Source organism: Myodes glareolus, chromosome X (assembly GCF_982192425.1).
Source record: "Myodes glareolus chromosome X, mMyoGla1.1, whole genome shotgun sequence".
NCBI classification, from domain to species: Eukaryota; Metazoa; Chordata; class Mammalia; order Rodentia; family Cricetidae; genus Myodes; species Myodes glareolus.
Window position 1 is genome coordinate 4,704,822 of NC_142053.1, and position 23,136 is coordinate 4,727,957.

Consider the following 23,136-nt stretch of genomic DNA (forward strand, 5'->3'; position numbering starts at 1 on the left):
CAAATACAACCCCAAGAACTCATACTTCTAAATTATCACCAATGTGTAAACAAACTGAATCTAGGAGTATATTAAAAAGGGCAATATTACATGATGACATCTGGTTTATCCTAGGAATGCAAGGCTGGTTTAACAAAAAAAAAATCACTGTTACCAAAAACATCAATTACTACAATTAATCATATTACCAGATTAAAGAAGAAAAACCACATGGTTTCACCTCAACTGTTTTAAGCAACGCATAATGTGGTTATTAAGAATTTCAGTGGGAATTGTTAGCACTGCCAACAGGTGCCAGCCATTTAACAGCCATGAGACATCTGGAAATAATAACGATCTCAGCAGCAGGCTTGTGCTGAGTGCCTACCATGTGCAAGAGTTCTAATTTAAAGCACTGAAATATATTCTGTTGAATGAAACAAAGGAAGCTGCAACAAAAAAGCAAATAAACAGAAGTCATATTAACAGTTTATACTAAAGACCTATTCTTGGGCAGAGTGCAGATATTTCAGTCTAAAATGTGCAAGACTCCAGACTCAATCCCTAGCACTTCAAAAACAAATAATTTCTATTATACACTCAGAGTGATGCATACTAGTATGTCTAATCTTGACATCTCCTGAATGACAACCAGGATCACTGACACACAGGTTTCCTAACTGTTGTTAGGTTAGTAGTATGTAGCCTGAGCCAACTGGGACACTGAATATTTATACCTATTCTAGAAGTCTATATTCTGGATTTGGAAGCTTGGGTGGTGTGTTCTAGTGGCAGTAACTACAAGCTTTAGTATGACCAACTGGGTGCCAGGTGAGGGAAGACAAGGTAGACAAGGCTAAATTTAAGCCTGACAGCACTCATGAAAAGCAGAAACCCATATACACCTACTGGGTGGCTGGGTCAAGATGGCACTTGCTCAAAGAGCAGTGTTGCAGTAAATAATTCAGGATACAGTGCAGTAGGGACAGTGGTAGTGCCAGGGAATTGCAAACAGATTAGATTTCTACAAGCTGTAGTTTGTTTTCTTGTCATCATCCAGAGACTATATTAAAAATTTACCTCCAATGTAGTCTCAAAAAATCCATCATAATGTACACTGAAATTCTGTACTTTCTGAGGAACAAAAGAATCAAGGGCTATTATTCCAAAGGGCAAATGTTCCTTTAAACTACAGATGCTATAGAAAGTTTCTGAGATGCTATAGAATCTCTCAATCATTTCTCTAGTTCCTTTTGTAATAGTCTACACACAAAACAGCTCATTGTATTCTGAGAATTTTTTTCTGACTTTATCCTGATTGAACTCAATTTGCAGTAGGAAAATGAAAAATAAGCAAATCATATTACATGGCTACATATTTTACTAGCTTGTTATATGTAAAAATTATTTATTGACATTTAGCTGAAGACTTACCACTTATCTCTTCTCCTCAGGTACTAATGTTACTTTAAGAAAAATTATACACGCATTTAATGAGCAGAATCAAGAGTTTTGGGAGGCCCCTATTGCATTCAAACCCCCTATATACTTTCTTAAAAACCAATAAAGCAGCACAAAAGAACAGATTAGAGGTAAAAATAAGCACTAATCAGTATGAGGAATGGATCAATTTGGAAGGACAGACACAAATGTGCATACCAATGTGCATGTTCAGAAGTATTTGGGGAAAATGAGCTAGTTCAGATCAACATTATCACATTTTTTTTGCATTTAACTTTTAAGGTATTTTTTTCTAAAATGTGTTTCATGCTTTCTTTTCTTGAATGTAACAACCATCAAGTTTTGTCATTAGTACCACAAACAGAAGGACTTCCAGCCAGACTCTAGTCCTTCTCAGTCTGTCTTTTCTGTTACCTTTCACTTGGGCATGATCCCCTCAGACCTACTATTGACATGGAACTCAATTAACACAAGAACCCTGTCAGCTTGTGGACACTAAGTCTAAAGGTAAGAGAGCCTGCTCCAAGTGATGGCCTGTAAAATCTATTCCAAATCCTCTCCCCTTATTTCTCATTTTTTTTGATTTATTTATTTTTTTGAAAGTAATTTTATTAAATTATAAAAAAGTTTCCATTTACGCCCCTCTTCCCAACGCCCTCCCACTCCCCCTCTCCCTCTCCTCCTCCCTCTTTGTCCCTAAGGGCAGTCAGGGTTTCCTGCCCTGTGGGAAGTTCAAGTTCCTCCCCCCTCCCTCCAGGTCCAGGAAGGTGAGTATCCAAACAGACTGGATCCCAAAAATCCAGTATATGCAGAGGAAACTAGTCCCAGTGTCATTGTCAATGGCTTCTCAGAAAGACTCCAGGCCAGTCACATTCAGAGAATCCGGCCATATTCAGAGAATCTGGTTGGATCACGTCCTCGTTCAGTCGCAGTCCAACTGCCCTTGGTAAACTCTCATTAGATCCGACCCCTTGTATCAGTGGGTGATAGCATCCTTCGCAGTCCTTCGTCATTTTCTTCCTCCTTCTGCTCCTCATTTGGATCTTGGGGGGCTCAGTCCGGTGCTCCAATGTGGGTCTCCGTCTGTATCGCCATACAACGCCAGATGAAGGATCTATGGTGGTAAGCAAAATCTTCATCAGTATGGTTATGGGCCAAGGCCGGTTCAGGCACCCTCTCCTCTGTCCAGAGAACAATCTGGGGATCTCTCCTTGGACCTGGGATCCCATATATAATCAAGTTTCCTGTAAACTCTAAAATGACTCCCTTAGTTGAAATATATTCTTCCCTGATCCCATATTCATCCTTCCTCCCTTCCCCCCATCCCGGTCAACCGAGCTTTCTCCCTTCCTCCCCTACTCCCTTCTCTCTAACCCTCTCCCCTTCCAACAACCCTCCCACTCCCCCCCCATGCACCCAAGGTTACCTGGGACTCTTGACTATTTCCTACCTCCTGGCGGATAGCTAAATAATCTTCATCAGGTTCGTCTTCTTATTTAGCTTCTCTAGGATCTCGAATAATAGGCTCAAAGACCTTTAATTACGGTTAAAATCCACTTATGAGTGAATACATACCGTGTTCCTCTTTTTGGGTCTGGCTTACCTCACTCAGTAAAGCGTTTTCTATTTCCATCTATTTGCATGCAAAATTCAAGATGTCATTATTTTTTACCGCTGAGTAAAACTCTAATGTGTATATGTTCCACACCTTTTTTAACCATTCTTCTATTGAGGGGCACCTAGGCTGTTTCCAGGTTCTGGCTATTACAAATAGTGCTGCTATGAACATAGTTGAACAAACGCTTTTGTAGTATGTTCGGGAATCTCTAGGGTATATTCCCAAGAGAGGAATTGCTGGGTCCTGAGGGAGGTTGACTCCCAGTTTCCTGAGAAACCGCCATACTGATTTCCACAGTGGCTGCACAAGTTTGCATTCCCACCAACAATGGATGAGTGTTCCCCTCATTCCACATCCTCTCCAGCATAGGCTATCATTGGTGTTTTTAACTTTAGCAATTCTGACAGGTGTGAGATGGTATCTCAAAGTGGTTTTGATTTGCATTTCCCTGATTGCTAAGGAGGTTGAGCATAGTTCATCTGTTGTGAATTCTCTGTTCAGATCAGTACCCCATTTTTTAATTGGGTTAATTAGAGTTTTAGTGTCTGGTTTCTTGAGTTCTTTGTATATTCTGGAGATCAGACCTTTGTCTGATGAGGGGTTGGTGAAGATCTTCTCCCAGTCAGAAGGCAGCCTTTTTGTCTTACTGACAGTGTCCTTTGCTTTACAGAAGCTTCTCAGTTTCAGCAGGTCCCATTTATTCATTGTTTCTCTTATTGTCTGTGCTACTGGGGTCCTACTTAGGAAGTGGACTCCTGTGCCTATATCTTGTAGACTACTTCCCACTTTCTCTTCTATCAGGTTCAAAGTGGACAGATTGATGTTGATGTCTTTAATCCATTTGGACTTGAGTTTTGTGCATGGTGATAGATATGGATCTATTTTCATTATTCTACAGGTTGACATCCAGTTATGCCAGCACCATTTGTTAAAGACGCTTTCCTTCTTCCATTGTATACCTTTAGCTCCCTTGTCAAAAATTAGGTGTTCATAGGTTTGAGGGTTAGTATCTGGGTCTTCTATTCGATTCCATAGGTCGACTTCTCTGTTCTTATGCCAATACCAAGCTGTTTTCAATACTGTAGCTCTGTAATAGAGTTTGAAGTCAGGGATAGTAATGCCTCCAGAAGTTCCTTTATTGTATAAGATTGTTTTGGCTATCCTGGGTTTTTTGTTTTTCCATATAAACTTGATTATTGTTCTCTCAAGGTCTGTGAAGAAGTTTGATGGGATTTTGATGGGGATTGCATTGAATCTGTAGATTGCTTTTGGTAGAATTGCCATTTTTACTATGTTGATTCTCCCAATCCAAGAGCAGGGGAGGTCTTTCCATTTTCTGGTATCCTCCTCAATTTCTCTTTTCAAAGGCTTAAAGTTCTTGTCAAATAGGTCTTTTACATCCTTGGTTAGAGTAACCCCAAGATATTTTATGCTGTTTGTGGCTATCGTGAAAGGTGATGTTTCTCTGATTTCCCTCTCCATTTCTTTATTCTTTGTGTATAGGAGTGCCACTGATTTTTTGGAGTTGATCTTGTATCCTGCCACGTTACTAAAGGTGTTTATCAGCTGTAGGAGTTCTTTGGTAGAGTTTTTGGGGTCGCTTATGTACACTATCATATCGTCAGCAAATAATGAAAGTTTAACTTCATCCTTTCCAATTCGAATCCCCTTGATCCCCTTATGTTGTCTTATTGCTATTGCTAGAACTTCAAGCACTATATTGAAGAGGTATGGAGAGAGTGGACAGCCTTGTCGTGTTCCTGATTTTAGTGGAAAGGCTTTGAGTTTCTCTCCATTCAATTTGATGTTAGCTGTCGGTTTGCTGTGTATTGCTTTTATTATATTTAGGTATGATCCTTGTATCCCCAGTCTCTCCAACACCTTTATCATAAATGGGTGTTGAATTTTGTCAAATGCTTTTTCAGCATTCAATGAAATGATCATATGGTTTTTTTCTTTCAGTTTATTTATATGATGGATTACATTGATAGATTTGCGTATGTTGAACCAGCCCTGCATCTCTGGGATGAAGCCTACTTGATCATAATGGATAATTTTTCTAATGTGTTCTTGGATTTGGTTTGCCAGTATTTTATTGAGAATTTTCGCATCGATGTTCATGAGTGAGATTGGCCTGTAATTCTCTTTCTTGGTTGTGTCTTTGTGTGGTTTTGGTATTAGGGTGACTGTAGCTTCATAAAAGGAGTTTGGCAGTGACTGTTCTTTTTCTATATTGTGGAATACATTAAGGAGTATAGGTATTAGCTCTTCCTGGAAGTTCTGGTAGAATTCTGCATTGAAACCATCTGGTCCTGGGCTTTTTTTGGTAGGGAGATTTTTGATAACAGCTTCTAGTTCTTCACGACTAACAGGTCTATTTAGATTGTTCACCTGGTCTTGGTTCAACTTTGGTATATGGTACTTATCTAAAAAAATGTCCATTTCTTTTACATTTTCCAACTTTGTGGCATATAAACTTTCGTAGTAAGATCTAATGATTCTCTGAATTTCCTCTGTGTCTGTGGTTATGTCCCCCTTTTCATTTCTGATCCTATTAATTTGCAAGTTCTCTCTCTGCCGTTTGATTAGTTTGGATAGGGGTTTGTCAATCTTGTTAATTTTCTCCAAGAACCAGCTTTTTGCTTCATTGATTCTTTGAATTGTTTTCTGTGTTTCTATTTTGTTGATTTCAGCCCTCAGTTTGATTATTTCTAGTCTTCTACTCCTCCTGGGTAAATCAGCTTCTTTTTTTCTAGAGCTTTCAAGTGTGTTGTTAAGTCTCCAATGTGTGCTTTCTCCGTTTTCTTTAGGTGGGCACTTAGTGCTATGAACTTTCCTCTTAGCACTGCTTTCATTGTGTCCCATAGGTTTGAATACGTTGTGTCTTTGTTTTCATTATATTCAAGGAAGACTTTAATTTCTTTCTTTATTTCTTCCTTGACCCAGGGGTGATTTAGTAGTTGACTGTTCAACTTCCATGAGTTTGTTGGCTTCCTGGGGGTACCATTGTTGTTGAATTCTAATTTTAATCCATGGTGATCTGACAAGACACAGGTGGTTACTAATATTTTTTTGTATCTTTGGAAGTTTGCTTTGTTACCAAGTATGTGGTCAATTTTCGAGAAGGTTCCATGAGCTGCAGAGAAGAAGGTATACTCTTTCCTATTTGGGTGGAGTGTTCTATAGATGTCTGTTAAGTCCATTTGATTCAGTACCTCCAATAAATCTCTTATTTCTCTGTTAGGTTTCTGTCTTATTGACCTGTCCATTGGTGAGAGAGGAGTGTTGAAGTCTCCTACTATTAGTGTGTGTGGTTTGATGACTGCCTTGAGTTCCAGAAGAGTTTCTTTTACATATGTGGGTGCCTTTATATTAGGGGCATAGATATTCAAGATTGAGACTTCTTCCTGATGAATTGTTCCTGTTATGAGTATGAAATGTCCATCTCCATCTCTTCTGATTGATTTTAGTTTGAAGTCGATTTTGTTAAATATTAGAATGGCCACACCCGCTTGTTTCTTAGGTCCATTTGCTTGGAAAACCTTTTCCCAACCCTTTACTCTGAGTAGGTGTCTGTCTTTGTGGTTGAGGTGTGTTTCTTGTAGACAGCAGAATGTTGGATCCTGTTTTCGTATCCAATCTCTAAGTCTGTGCCTCTTTATAGGTGAGTTGAGACCATTGATATTAAGTGATATTAATGACCAGTGATCGATGACTCCGGTCATTTTTTTGGGTAGTAGAGTGTATGTGTTTTCCTTCTTTGAGTTGTGCTTGTGACGGGTCGCTAGATGTCTGAGTTAATGTAGGCAGTGTTGGGAATGTTGGATTCCTTGGGTTGTGATTTTCCTTCTAGTATTCTCTGTAAGGCTGGATTAGTAGCTACGTATTGTTTAAATTTGTTTTTATCTTGGAATATTTTGTTTTCTCCGTTGATAGTGAACAATAGCTTGGCTGGGTAAAGTAGTCTGGGCTTGCATCCATTGTCTCTTGGTTTCTGCAGTACCTCTATCCAGGACCTTCTGGCTTTCATGGTTTCCATCGAGAAGTCTGGTGTAAGTCTGATAGGTTTACCTTTATAAGTTACTTGACCTTTTTCCTTTGCAGCTCTCAATATCCTTTCTTTAGTCTGAATGCTTTGTGTTTTGATTATTATATGACGAGGGGATGTTTTTTTCTGATCCAGTCTATTCGGTGTTCTGTATGCTTCTTGAACCTTCATAGGAATATCGTTCTTTAGGATGGGAAAGTTTTCTTCTATAATTTTGTTGAGTATATTTTCTGGACCTTTGAAATGCAATTCTTCTCCTTCTTCTACTCCTATTATTCTTAGATTTGGTTTTTTTATTGTGTCCCACAGTTCCTGAATGTTTTGTGATGAGAATTTGTTGGATTTGCTGTTTTCTTTGGTCAGAGTGTTTAATTTCTCTATGGTGTCCTCAGAGTCTGAGATTCTTTCTTCTATCTCTTGTATTCTATTGGTTAAGCTTGTTTCTGAAGTCTCTGTTCGTTTACCCAGATTTTCCATAGCCAGCCGGCCTTCGGTTTGTGATTTCTTCATTGACTCCATTTCAGTTTTCAAATCTTGAACTGTTTCTATTACCTGTTTGATTGTTTTTTCTTGGTTTCCCAGAATTTCATTTACGGATTTACTCATTTCTTCAAACTTTTTGGTATATTTCTCTTCCAATTCTTTACTCATTTTCTCAATTTTTTTGTTGTACTTATCTTCCATTTCTTTACGGCAGATTTTCACCTCCTGTTTAAGTTCCTCTATTATTTTCATAAAGAAGCGCTTAGAGTCGATTTCTTCTATTTCTTCTGGAGTAGGGTGTTCAATTCTTCTAGTTTCGAGCTCCCTGGATTCTGGCGATGTCATGTTGCCTTTCAGGTTGTTGGAGAAATTCTTGCATTGGCGCCTGCCCATCTCCTCCACTCTGGATGAAACTCCTCAGCACTTTCTGGATAGAACTCCTTAGCACTCTCTGGATAGAGCTCCTCAGCCCTCTCTGGGAAGAACTCCTCAGCAGGGCAACAGGGCTAGCTGGTCTTCCCCGGACCCAGGAGACAAAGGGCCCACAGCAGTGGGGGGAGGGGAGGGGTCCCTTGGAACACCGAAGACCCTGCAGCAGAAGCTGAGGGGGGAAGGGCTGTGCTCCCTTCCCGGACAGGCAGGCAGGCTGCCCAGGCTAGCACCCACTCAGCTCTCTGGGAAGAGCGCCTCAGCAGTGCAACAGGGCTAGCTGGTCTTCCCAGGACCCGGGAGGCAAAGGGCCCGCAGCAGTGGGGGGGGAGGAGAGGGGTCCCTTGGAACACCGAAGACCCTGCTGCAGAAGCTGGCGGGGGGGGGGGGGGCTGTGCTCTCTTCCCGGGCAGGCAGGCTGCCCAGGTGAGCACCCACTCACCTCTCTGGGAAGAAGTCCTAAGCAGTGCAACAGGGCTAGCTGGTCTTCCCAGGACCCAGGAGACCCTTATTTCTCATTTTTAAAGGTAGGTCTGTATCTTAGACCCTTGCCACAGTCTGTGAACTCATAGCATCAAAAAGGCAGCTCTGCAAACTTCAGCATACAGACACTGATACACACTCTGACATTTTAATAAGAACTCCAGGGGATTCATGTGCTGGTTCAAGTTCCAGTTGGTCTGGTATAGCACTGTGCCCTCAAACATCAGAAGAGCCTGAGGGGCTTGGGAGCCCCAGAGTGTTGGCTCTAGCTTTTGAGTCTACACTCAAAAGTGAGTTTAGAGCTGGTATTGCCACCAAGTTCCCAGGGGATGCTGCTGGGAAACAATCCACATTGTGATGGGGAGGGCAGCAGAGGTGATGTACTTGTTCCTAACATTTTCTCATCCCAACACACTTTTACCAGTAATAGTAGGCCACAGTGAGGAAACAAGGATGGTAATTCATAGCTTTCCATGGTGAGAAGATAAATGAACTCTGAAAAGGCTTTCAGGAGCATCAAACATGCACCTCAAGGCATTGGGACCTGACGATGGCTAAGAGTTTCTCACAGATGCACAGGAAGGACAGCATCCAGGCCCTGATTCTGTCTCCAACTTACATTCACTCAAGTCAGACTGAGTGGTACACACTGGGGAAAACTGCTCTGCTTTTTCTCTCCTTCTTTCTGGGTCCAAGTTCATGTCTCTGGCACAGTCTCCTATCCCAAGGCTAATACTTCAAACTCAGACTTGGATATTAGAGATCAGGGAATATCTGAGTGGGTCTTACGTAAAGTGAAGCTGCAGGGCCTGACTAATTCAGGGAAGGTACTCCAAACTCAGACCTGGATGTTAGAGATCAGGGTCTTACTTAAAGTGAAGCTGTAGGGCCTGATTAATTCAGGGAAGGAGGACCCTCCCCCCATGTGTTTCCTTATTTACCAGAACCCTGTTCAATGGAGTTAGGAAGCTAAAATAATAACTTAGGACAAAAGGCTCTCGAGCTTCCTGTCTGTTATTGGCGCTTAGACACATATTACTCTCAGTGACCATGGTGTGGAGAGGGCTATGGCCTGGAGCAAAGTGTGAGGATTCTCAGACGTCCTGGACTGACTCTTTAACTAGCAGTTCTAAGGAGGGATGAAATCTTGGAGTAAGTGCTCAGCAGAAGGCTGACAAAAGGGAAAAGGTAGAAGCAGAATTGACTGTGGAGCTGGGCTTTGATTTGCATGCAGTTAGTGGGTAGGAGGATTGACCAAAACTGCTAGCAGAAGAAAACTCTACTTTTCTACTCACATTTTTAAGTGAATAAGAACCAAACTGCATTGAGTAATAGAAGGGGCTTTTTTTTTTTTTTTTTGAGACAGGGTTTCTTTGTAGCTTTGGAGCCTGTATTGGAACTTGCTCTGTAGACCAGTCTGGCCTGGAACTCAGAAAGATATGCCTGTATCTGCTTCCCGAGTGCTGGTAAAGTGTGTGCCACCACCACCTGGCTAAAAGGAGCCATTTTTAACATACACACACCCTCATTTTGAATAAAACAGCAATGAAAATTTAATTTTCAACTATGAGGTATATTTGAACCAAAGACCACAACAGGTTGGAAATATACTCAAAATCTCTTACCTGTCTTGTCATCTGCCAAACACAATCAATAAACTGAAGAAATATAGGTGATCGGTCAGCATCTGCATGGTTGTCATCACCATGGCCCACTCTCTGGAAAGAAGCAAAAGATTGCGATTGTGTGTGTGTGTGTGTGTGTGTGTGTGTGTGTGTGTATACTATGGTCCTCTCAAAAGTCAATTAATTTGTCCAGTCATGTCTCATTATGCCTACGAGATCTCCTGCTCATCATGGACACTCAAAAAATTGTAAGAAGGATGAATTAGACATTGGAGCATAATGATACATAGTATGAAAGTGCCACAACAAAAAGCACTACTTTGTATGATTTAAAAAATAAATGACTACATAATTAAAAATAAAAGTTCATTAAACTAAATGGATTTTCATTTCTTTTAGGAGACACTATTTCAGTTTACTCCATGTTTATATGGTAATGTTTTATAATTTCACTTTAATATAGTTGACACTAAGAAAGATGGAGAACTGGCTAGCAAACCTTTTAGTTCAAATGATGGGATTAAGGGCCACTACTATAGCAACGTAGGAGGCCTAATGAGGAGTACACAAAGTAGGACATAGTTCAGAAATGTCACGAACAGGGCTAAGGAGACGGCTCAGTGTAGAAAGTGCTTGCTGCCCAAGCAGGGGAGCTGAGCTTAGACCATGTAAAAGCTGGGTATGGTGGCACAGACAGAAGACCCTGGAGTCTTGATGGCCAATCTAGGCTAAAAGGTGAGGTTCAGGTTCAGTGAGAAACCTGTCTCAAAGGCAGAAAGTGAGAGACAAAGAAATCTAGATGTTAACCTCTGGCCTCTACATATCCATACACATGAACACCTCATACACATATACAGAAATAATAAAAAATATCAGTAAAGTCTGAGAATGAGTATATAAGTGCTATCCATTTTTATATGATTTGAAGAACCCAAGATCTCATTCTTGAAATGGAATTGGGGCAGAGTCCTTCCTCAAGCAAGTCCAGGATCACACTTCATACCTTTGAGATTTTCTATCAATGCATTCATACTTAAAGCATTATGTGATTCCTGATCACATAAAGAGATTTGCCAGAAGCATTGAAAGTTCAATGAATAATAAGATTTCCACAGAGTGAACATTCTAAAAGAAGCTTCAAATGAGCAAAAGGATAAGAAAGGAATGATTATGAAGCAGGTTATTCAATCCCCACATAAAGAACTTGAAAAATAATAAAACTATCACCTGAAAAGATATAAAAACAAGGAAATGACGAAGTAATGCCAGCATCTAACAACCAGGGTGGTGGGTCCAAAGAAGAGTTGGAGGCAGATAGGGAGGAATGGACAAAATGAAAACACATTGTATACATGTATAAACATTTGAAAGAATAAATTACAAAATTATTTTTTAAAAAAATCCCAGAGATGCCATGCATGGTGACATACTCCTTTAATCAGAGCACCCAGGAGGAAGAGGCAGGTGGATCTCTGAGTTTGAAGCCAGCCTGGTCTACATACTTGAAGTGTTTATGTTATCATTCTTTATCAATAAAAGCTTGGGATTCAGATACTGGGGTAAGAACCTGAATGATTAAAGAAGCAGTGGCCAAGTGACCAGTGAAGGGCCGTCCTACTACTTCCTGTCTCTCTACCTATCCTCAGTCCTCTAAAACCTCTATTGTTAACTTTGGTCAGCTAGTAGCTAGCTCCGCCCTCTGATTCAAAGCAAATTTTATTGAAAGTCTTGGGAGCATCAGAATGCAGTCAAAATATTATACAACACATAGTGAGTTTCAGGCCAGACAGGGCTACCATTGTAAGACACTGTCCCAAAGGACTCCACACAGCAAAAATCCTCTTAAAATATATTATCTTATTTTCACTTGGTAGGGTAGGTGTTTTGTTTTGTTTTGTTGTGGTGGTGATTTTTTTGGGAGGCTGTTTCTATTTTACCTTGGGAATAAACCCAAGAGATGCCCTATCATACCACAAAAGCATTTGTTCAACTATGTTCATAGCTGCACTATTTGTAATAGCCAGAACCTGGAAACAACCTAGGTGCCCCTCAATAGAAGAATGGTTAAAGAAGGTATGGAACATATATACACTAGAGTTTTACTCAGCGGTAAAAAACAATGACATCTTGAATTTTGCATGCAAATGGATGGAAATAGAAAACGCTTTACTGAGTGAGGTAAGCCAGACCCAAAAAGAGGAATATGGTATGTATTCACTCATAAGTGGATTCTAGCCATAATTAAAGGTCTTTGAGTCTATTATTCGAGATTCTAGAGAAGCTAAATAAGAAGGTGAACCTGAAGAAAATCATGTACTTATCCTCCTGGAGATTGGAAATAGACAAGAGTCTCAGGTAACCTCGGGTGCATGGGGGGGGTGGGTGGGAGGGTTGTTGGAAGGGAAGAGGGTTAGAGAGAAGGGAGTAGGGGAGGAATGGGGAAAACTCAGGGGACTGAGATGGGGGGAGGGAGGAAGGATGGATATGGGATCAGGGAAGAATATATCTCAACTAAGGGAGTCATTTTAGGGTTTACAAGAGACTTGATTATAAATGGGATCCCAGGTCCAAGGAGAGATCCCCAGATTGTTCTCTGGACAGAGGAGAGGGTGCCTGAACCGGCCTTGGCCTATAACCATACTGATGAAGATTTTGCTTATTACCATAGATCCTTCATCCGACGATGGATGGCGATACAGACGGAGACCCACATTGGAGCACTGGACTGAGCCCCCCATGGTCCAAATGAGGAGCAGAAGGAGGAAGAACAGGAAAAAAAAAAACCTCAGGATCGCGAGGGGTGCAATCACCCACTGATACAAGGGGACTGATCTAATGAGAGTTCACCAAGGCCAGTTGGACTGGGGCTGAACAAGCACGTGATCCAACCAGATTTTCTGAATGTGGCCGGATTCTCTGAATGTGGCTGGCCCGGAGCCTTTCTGAAAAGCCAATGACAATGACACTGGGACTTGTTTCCTCTGCATATACTGAATTTTTGGGATCCAGTCTGTTTGGATACTCACCTTCCTGGACCTGGAGGGAGGGGGGAGGAACTTGAACTTCCCACAGGGCTGGAAGCCCTGACTGCTCTTAGGGATGGAGAGGGAGGAGGAGGGGGAGTGGGGGAGTGGGAGGGTGTTGGGAGGAGGGGCAGAAATGGAAACTTTCATAATTTAATAAACTTTGAAAAAAAGTTTATCTTTTTTATGTGCATTATGTGTGTGAGGTCAGAGGCTATTGCATCCCCTGGACCCAGAGTTACAGGTGGTTATGAGCTGTCATGTGGATGTTGGGGACTGAATTCAAGTCCTCTGCAAGAGCTGCTGCAAGTACTCTTACTCACTGAGCAACATGTCCAGTCCTTCTTTTAGATTTTAAATTATGATAAAAATATGCAACATAAAGATTACCAATCATTAAGAACATCCTTAAATGTACAGTTCAATGATATTAGTCATATTGTATGATCATTAACACCACCCTTTTCAGAATTTTTACTTACTCAAATTGAAACTCTGTCCCTATTAAATAGTAACTGGCCACCCTAAACCCTGTAATTAATGTCAACAAGCACAGTACTTTGTACGATTCTAGCTAGTTGGTGTAAATAGAGAACAAGCAGTATTTATCATTTTGTGTCTGGCTTATTCCAGTCAACATAATGTCTTGAAGATTTATCTATATTGTAGCATATGTCAGAATTTCCCTCCTGTTTTAAGGCAAATACCTTTACCCTTTGAGCCAACTCTCCAGTCCTCTCATTCTTTTTTTTAAACATCTACTAACCTCCTCTGGTATAAGGGATTTTGCTTGGCCTTCAGAATTCTAGGCAATTTAATAGTATGTGGATGAGGCACAATTCTTGGTAAGGTACCTAGGATACCAAGACAACTGCGGCACAGTGCCTGGGTATGAGGAGCAATTAATTTGTGGTGTAGTCAAGTGGGTAAAGACCTGTAAATAATAAGGGCAATACACTCTTGCAAGGGCTTTTGCGTGTGCAATGGGTATAGTGAGGACAGAAAGGAAAGCGTGAACAATCTTTGGAGGGGGCTGAAGAGTATAAGGCAGTAAAGTCACATAAGATGCATTCACGATAGAGGTCTCATTTAGATAAACTATGAATGCCAGGGAGACACCTGTCCCCTAATATATCCAAGAATGCACTGTAATCAGTGAGAAGTGGTGAGGGGTGCTTGGAGAACTCTTAAGTGGGTGGTCAGGGCTCACACTTGGGGAATGAGTGAAGAGGAGAAACTTGGAGTGTGAGATTAGGGAGTTGAGCTAGGGACACATTGAGTGTCACACTAAGTTCATACTGGGCAGTGACAACATTAATGCTCCATTTGATTACAGGAGGATGACAGGAAACAAGGGGACAGGCTTCACAAAAGCTACTTAGGATATTCTCTGAAAGAGATGAATAGACTAAAATTAAGGGAGAAGTGGTGGCAATGTGAAAGGGAATGTCGGATCTGAAGCTAGGTTCAAATGTTTGGCACTGGCTGAGATCATTAAGAAATTAAGCATACATAGAAGAGAAACAGTCCCAGGGCTGAGCCCTAAAATACCTCAATGAGGTTGGAGAGATGGAGGGTCCAAACCAGAAAAAAAATGCAGATGATTGTAGAGTCACAGCCTAGTGAAAAAAAGCACTTCTTAAAGAAGGAAATAACACAAATGCTCAGGCCAAGTAATGGAAGGGTTTCGCAAAGTGGCTGTGGTAAGACCAGTTGTGATGGATGAGTGTGAGAAGGAAGCCCAGTTGAAGTGGGTCAAGACAAACAAGAAGGAGAAAGGCAGTGGTAAGTAGATATGCATAAAATAGTTCTGATGACTGTTCTAATAAAGGAAGGCAGATAATTGCAATAATAGCTGGAGGAAATCATAAAGTCAAAAGGGAGGGTTATAATGGCATATTTATACAGTAATGGAAACAGAGGCAGGACAGAAAGAAGTTAGCTAGAAAGTTACAAGATAATGTGCAAGAACTATGTGACAGAAGCAGGCAAGAGCAGGTACTAGTTTGAGGAACTCAGAAGCTCATTCATAGAAACTACAAGGGAAGTAGAGAACAGAGACTCAGCCAAAGCTGGCTGCAGACTGAAGTCCTATTCCCTTACTGCTTCAGCTGTGTGACCGTAGGTAGACAACTCACACCCTAGAAAAGAAACCTGGTTCACCATTTGTAAACTGCAGGAATGCCTACCAAGACTGAGATACTCATACTGGAATCTTATGGTCACGCTTCTTTCATTCTAGCTGTGGTGCGCTAAATTTTCAGCATTAGCAAGGATGGATGAGAACACAGCACTCTGTGTTCATCCTGACACCTGAGCTTCTGTTAGCTCTGGTACTACAATGGCTGGTATGTCGGCAGAGAGCTCTTAGCACTTCCTTTCTGGTTAAAGCACCTTGAGAGCCTTCTTTCCCCCAGGACAAACATTATGGAGAGTAAACATGAAAGAAAGTAGCTTCTGAGATTTCAGAGAAAATCAGCTGCAAACATCTGGAAACCCTATACTCTCTTCCCCATGGAGCTCAGATTTTGCTGAAGGGGAACAAGCATTTAAGTTACTGTTTTAACAAGGATGACCCCAACTAAGACTCCTAGCAGTAGTGGAGAAGGTGCCTGAACTGGCCTTCCCCTATAATCAGATTAGTGACTACCTTAATTGTCATCATAGGACCTACACCAGTAACTGATGGTAACAGATGCAGTGATCCACAGACAAGCACTGGGCTGAGCTCCTGGAGTTCAGTTGAAGAGAGGAAGCAAGGGTGGGGGATGTCACTATTATGATCAGAAAAACCACAGAGACAGCTGACCTGAGCTAGTAGGGGCTCATGGACTAAAGACTGATAGCTAGGAAATCTGCATAGGACTGAATTAGATCCTTTGAATGTGGGTAACAGTTGTGTGGACACACTGGCAGTGGGATCAGGATTTATTCCTGGCGCATGAACTGGCTCTTTGGAGCCAATTCCCTATGATGAGATACCTTGTCCAGCCTTGATACAGGGTGGAGGGGCTCAGTCTTGCCTCAACTTGGCATACTAGACTTTGTTGACTTCCCAAAAGAAGCCTTACCTCCTCTGAGGAGCGGATGTGGGGGTGAGATGAGGGAGGTGGGGATGGGAGAAGGGGAGGGAGGAGAACTGGGGCTAGTGTGCAAAATTTAAAAGCCTTCAAATAAAAAAGTTAATAAAATGGAAATTGTGTCAATGAAACCTGAATATCTTACCCACATTTATGTATAAATATAAAGATCCTACTTATAAACTAAAAAAAAGATAGTGTTTTAAAAATAGTCACAAGATCTCTGAATATGGGCCAGGTTTCGCAGCAAGCACTTAATAAATCCAAATTCCTCCCCCTTTAACACCCAACTGCAGAAGGAAGGAAACTGAGGCAGAAGCAATGTCTAAATATCTGACAACAGCTTCCCAAGCCATGAAGCTCAGAGGCTGTGGAGCTACCCCCTCCTTCTAGAAGGGCTTCTGCCTAGCCCTCCTCCTTGAAGTGTATTCACAACAGGTAAACTTGGATCTCCACACCTATGGTACTCCAAGTCCTTGCACTGCCCACCCTGCAATTCACATTGAGCCTCACTCTGACTTTGGGAGTATTCCAATTCAATGGATGATTTCCAACAGCTCAAGGGTTTTTGCATAGTAGAATTCACTGCCAGTTTCAGTCACACACAAATGACTGCCCTAAATGCCCACCAAAGGCCAGCAATTCACTTAGGAATATACTCTGCAAATTGAAGCAAGAGTTTCCAGGCTGAATTACATGCCCAAAGCCCCAGTACTTTATAATGTTACTGTATTTAAAGGTAGGACCTTTAAAGAGGTCACTAAAGTTAAGTTCTGACCCAATATGACTGCTGTCCTTAAAGATACCAAGGAAATGATCACAGAGGAAAGGCATGTGAGAAGAGGCAAGAAAAGCATGGCATGGCCATCTACAGACCAAGAAGAGAGACTTCAGGAGAGACCAACCCTACTGGAACTTGATTTTGGACTTCCAGTCTCTATAATAGTCAGAAAATACACATTTGTAGTTTATGTTACCAGTCTGTGGTACTTTGTTATGGAATAGCCTGGATAACCTCACGAGACTTTATAGAGGCGGATTAGAAATCTAGGGGCTGCAAAGAATGGGAATGGTGCACTGACTAATGTATATAGGGCTTCCATTTGGGGGTGACAAATAAGTTTGGGGACTAGCATTGTGAATATAGTATAGGATACTGTATTGAACACTTTAAAGTGGTTAATTCTGTGCTATGTGGATTTGACTTCATTTTAATTATACAAAATAATCCCTATCAGGAGCATACAATGTGGAAGTCCTTGGTATTTTATTATGGAAATTTAGGTATGGTGCAAAGGAAAAGGGTTGTTCATGTGTGTAAATATGTTACCAAATGCCAAGTACATGTATGTGAGATAGGAAAACAAGTTATACATAGACCAGATCAACATACCAGTGCAAACCTGTGTCCAAAGCTTATCCACTCCTTTTCTATGAGAGCCTCAAATCCTTTAATGGTCCGGTAATAACTGTCCAACATCAGCATTGCCAGAGATGTGAGCTGGGATGTTCGGTCCCACCCATCGCTGCAGTGGATCACCACGGAAGTTTTCCCAGATTCTATTTTATCAGCAATTCGTACTGCCCCAGCAAGCAGCACCTTCAGAAAAGAAGGCAAAACAGACAAGGCTTCATTAAGTGTTAACTTCTGTATAAGATAATTTTGTAAAACAGTTTAGATATTCTCACCCATAAACCATTAAGAATGTCATCTATGGCTGAGGCTCTACTTCAGTGAGTCCCTAGGCTTCAGCCCTCAGACCCCAAACAAAGCAAAACACAAAACAAATCAACAACAAACAGCTATAACATTAATTAAGAATAACTCACTAGGAAGTGTTAACATCATTTTTTTAAACTATGAAAACTGATCCAAGTAAATGGGATCCTTTATTGAAGGGTCACAAGGTTCTGTTAAAAACCTGACTTACTAAGTATAGCGCACACCTGCAATCCCAGTATTTGGGAGGCAAGTTCGAATTAGTCTGAGTTACGTAGTGAGTTTAAAGTCAGCCCAGGCTACACAGACTCTGTCATTAAAAAACAAAGCAACTTGGGGCTGGAAAGATGGCATAGCAGTTAAGAGTGCATATTGTTTTTGCAATATTTGCTTCTTGGAACTTAAGTTAGGCAGCACATAAACACCTGTAAGTCCATCTTCAGGGTATCCAATACAGTCTTCTGGTTTCAATAGGAACAGATGTTCACATGTGCATATACCAATCCCCACATATTCATATCATTAAAATAAGACCAAATCTTAAAAAATAATTAAGGAAGGTGGTGGAATCAGGAGGATCAGAAGATCAAGAGAACTTCAGCTGAACAGCAAATCTGGAGGCTAGCTTGGGCTACTTGAGACTCTGCCTCAAAGTTAATTATTTATTAATTTTTGATTAAAACATTGTGAATTTTTGTCAGAAAAACCCTCTACAAAGACCACAATCCAACTGTTCCCAAGAGGAATGTTCAAAAGCTCTCATACACAGCCAAGATGCATTAATCTGTGGTGTTGAAAAAACACTTAAAAATAGAAACATTTATGACAGATGTTAGATGTCTGAATCAGAAGGTAGATAAAATATTGAACTTCTTTACCCTTATATATTCCAGCCAATGTGTCCCATCCACACTGGATAGCCACCGTGACTCATCAATGGAAGGGTACACGATCTCCTTTAATTTACGAAGTGACTCCCTCATCACATGAATATTGTGGATCTCCAAAAACACGAGTTCTGCATTGGGGTAAGCACTTTCACTTTCATATCCTCCACCCTTTGCCTATAAAGAAGCAAAAGATATGCATCACTTCTTCTGAAGTTAACTTTTCTATTATTTCTACTGTAATGAGACATAGACTACTAAAGAAGCAATAAGCTCCTATACCATTGTATGCTTGCCCTAAAACTGCCAGAACACAACAGGGTACCATAAACTGACATCACAAACCAACAGATGTGTCTTCTCACTGCAGTGCACCACAACCACCACCACATCTAAGTTCTCAAGGCCAGGAGGCTGAAATACAGGTGCCACAGGGTCAGACTCCCTTAGAACCTTCTAGAAGATATGTTACTTTTCTCATTGCTGTGACAAAGTATGTGGCAAAAGTACTTAAGGAAGGAAAGTGGCTCATAGTCTGGGAGGACACAGTCCATTATAGCAGAGAAAAAATAGTGTCAAATGTGAGCGGTAGGTGGTCACACTGATGAATGCTACTGCTTATACTACTTTCTCCTTTTTATTCAGTCAAGGACCCCAGCCTAAGGGATGGGATTATCCACATTCAGCGTAAGTCTTCCATCCTCAGTTGAACCTCCCTGGAAACACTCTCAAAGTCATACCCAGGAGTGTGTCTTTATGACTGTAAATCCCATCTGTTGATGATCAAGACCAAGAACCGCAGAGAATATTTACTATTCCTTGGCTTTCCTGGTTCCTAGTGGCCCTAAGCATTCTAAGTTTATATGCTCATTACCTTAATCTCTACTTCCTTGTTTGCACTTGATCTTCTCCCCTTTGTCTCCACCTCTGCAAGTCTTATAAGAAATACCTGTTGGGCTAGCAAGATGACTTGGTAGAGAAGGCATTTGTCACCAAGACTAACAACCTGAGTTTTACTGATACCATGGACCTATGTGGTAAAAAGGGAGAACCAAATCCTGAAAAGTTATCTGCTGGCCTGTACATATGAGCACATGCACACAAATAAATGTAATAAAAAAGCATGTCTGTCATGCTGAATTAAGGTTCATCCTAATCTAATATGACTTTGATTTAACTTGATTACATTTATAATGAATCTTTGAAAATATCTGTAAGTACAAGGAATCAGGACTTCAATAAATGATAAGTCCATCATTTATTGAGGACATAATTTAAGCCTTAATAATCCTGCTGTACCCATTATGGTTTTTAAATCAGTACCAACTGGCTCTTATTCAAGGTTCCTTATGCTAGTGTCATTTATCTACCAAGAAAATGTCATACTCTCACAAAATTTCTGCATAATAATACAGTTTGGAGTTCTGAAACCACAAAGTTAATCTTAGCAATTTAGAAAGTGAAAATAATATAACAAAAAGGAAGATAAGGATTAACTCTTAGTGAGCTTATAAAAACCTGGTCTGTAGCTAGCTTACACTTTATAGAGGTCAGTAATTAAAACACATTTAGATGAGAGTGCAGAGAAACTGGTGGGAATGTAAAAAACTATAGCTGCTGTAGAAGTCAACTTGATGGTTCCTCAAAAAGTTACACAAAGAATTCCCATATTGCCTAGCCACTATGAACATTTGTGTGTAAACTGTATTTAAATACCTGTTCTCAATTCTTTGGCTTATATACCCATGAATATAAGAATGGTGTCACAATAACCATTAGGGATAAACAATTTAAATGCCCATAAGCAGATAGTTAAGCAAATAGAATGTTGTCTCTCTACACAATGGAATATTATTCATTCATAAAGAGGAATGCTGTACAGATGCTATAAAATGGATTAATTCCTTTAAATTACAACCAATTGGCCTATTAGCTAAGGCTTCTTATTAACTCTTATAACTTACATTAGCCCATAATTCTTGTCTGTTTTAGCCATGTTACTTGGTACCTTTTTTGGCAAGGTAGTCACATCCTGCTTGCTCTGTGTCTGGCTTCCTCTCTCTCTCTGGGTGACAATGGTAGACTGAAACTTCCCTCTTCCTAGAATTCTTGTTGCCCTGCCTCTACTTCCTGCCTGGCTACTGGCCAATTAGCGTTTATTTAAAATACAAATAACAGAGACAGAGACCCACATTGGAGCACTGGACTGAGTTCCCAAGGTCCAAATGAGGAGCAGAAGGAGGGAGAACATGAGCAAGGAAGTCAGGACCACGAGGGGTGCGTCCACCCACTGAGACACTGGGACTGATCTAATGGGAGCTCACCAAGGCCAGTTGGACTGGGAGTGATGGAGCATGTGATCAAAATGGACACTCTGAATGTGGCTAGCAATGAAGGCTGACTGAGAAGCCAAGGACAATGGCACTGGGTTTTGATTGTACTGCATGGATTGACTTTGTGGGAGCCTGGTTTGTTCAGATGCTCACTTTTGTAGACCTGGATGGAGCGGGGAGGACCCTGACTGCTCTTAGGACTAGAGAGGAAGGGGGAGATGGGGAGGGGGAGCAAAAAGGGAGGCAGGGAGGAGGTGGAAATTCTTATAAATAAATAAATAAAATACAAATAACAGGGTACAGACCATTGCCCCACAGCACTTTCCCCCCCTTTCTTAAACAAGAATTCTGAATCGAATCTCCTTTGCTTAGCTTTTCTACTGACCATTATATTATATATTTGTAGTTTCATGTATCTGAGTCTATTCTAAATAAATATGTATATGCATAAATGTATAAAATAATATGTAAAACATGAAAAGATAGGAATTGGTTAAATAATTAATAAATTTATTAGAGGGGCTTCCAAGGGGCATATGGTTGTTTTACTAAAATACATACTGATTTATGCAGTTCTCTTTCAAGGCTTTAATTGAGTTATCAAACAAAACTGTGGAGAAGTAATGAAAACAATAAGATTTCAGTCAATGTAGGATGCTGGATATAGTCCACAGAGTATTAAAGAGGGAGTGACAGTAACAGACTACATTAAAAGACTCAAAGTTTACTTAATAAGAAATTCAATGACCTGTTCCAAAACCATGAAGACTTACAGAAAGTACATAAAAAAAACAAATTTTCTACAAGGCTACTGAACATGTACCTTGTTGGTATCAGCAACGCTGTTTTGTCGGGCATCAAAGATGATGAGTTTATGTGACTGTGCATTAGCGTCCATTATTGTCTGCAGGTATTTTTCATCTTCTTTGCAGCGTTTATCATTGGGACCCACCAGTGGCTGGCTGCAACGTGTAATCGTTGCCTGACTTTCTGGGTGAATCCATGATAACACCTAATGTTTTTAAAGCAACAAATAAAAAATATCTGCTGACAGATATCATTCATAAATTAATATAATTAATTGGTAAGAAAAGTATAATCTCTGACAGCTCTGAGTAGGTAAGCTAGTCATAATATTGTAGTGGCCAAAATACTTAATATCATACTAAAAGACCAACTATATTAACTAGACACTCTATCAAAAAAAACCCTTTCTGCCTTTGAAATTCTATCATTTTAAGTAAAATAAAAGTTAAGTCAAACTATTACTAAAATATAGTCCCATTTCTTTTTGACTGGCTAGTTTCATATTTTTTCTAATATTAAAAAACCCTATGTATCTCTACAATAACATAAATAGTAGTGTGAGGTCTTATATTAAAAAAAATCTATAACTCTGCCACCAGATCTCCCATTTTCCTACAGTGGTCAAGTGACACAAGATTACTCTAATGTAAACTCTAGCATGATTGTTTTAGTACCGTGCAACTACATCAATGCACACAGCAGGAAGAAAGAACGGATTTTCTCCAGAGTGAACGGTGGAACCAAGAGGTAAACTGTAGTGAAACCACATGGTCATTCTTGTTACTCCTCTATTATTCTTGGCTATATTTGGAGTGCAAAATTTAAGGTACCTTTGCATTTAGAAATAGGACATATACAAGAGAGAGACAGCAAATGAGTGTTTATGCAATGAGATATTTCTTAAGAATCAAAGATACAGTTGGATTTACAAGCTAAGTTTTTACTTTCCATTTTGTTATTAGATACAATGCAGTGTCTTTATATCTAAATAGCAATGCCTATTACTTACAGGGACTCTGCCTTTTGCTCGAAAGGCTGCCACTTTTGAAAGGTCATCATCTTTTACACTAGTTGGCACAACAATGATGGCAGGGTAGGTATCGCAGAATTCATAATTACTGTTTATTTTGGATATTTTCCAACTCTCATTTGGCAAGCCC

General features: G+C 40.4%; 1 protein-coding gene across 11 annotated transcripts in view; it reads right to left on the bottom strand.

The window, feature by feature from the left end:
• Positions 1-23,136, bottom strand: part of Mtmr1 (myotubularin related protein 1) — a 67,321-nt gene that overhangs the window by 12,564 nt on the left and 31,621 nt on the right. For 9 of the 11 annotated variants that reach the window (XM_085684978.2, XM_085684974.2, XM_085684975.2 and 6 more), the window contains 5 exons: positions 22,986-23,135; positions 21,993-22,181; positions 18,828-19,013; positions 17,623-17,829; positions 10,127-10,219 (listed from right to left, as the gene is read on the bottom strand). In XM_085684978.2, the coding sequence (XP_085541104.1) occupies positions 10,127-10,219; positions 17,623-17,829; positions 18,828-19,013; positions 21,993-22,181; positions 22,986-23,135 (825 nt within the window). The remainder of the gene's footprint in view (positions 1-10,126; positions 10,220-17,622; positions 17,830-18,827; positions 19,014-21,992; positions 22,182-22,985; position 23,136) is intronic. The other 2 variants (XM_085684977.2, XM_085684976.2) reach the window with 2 other exon arrangements.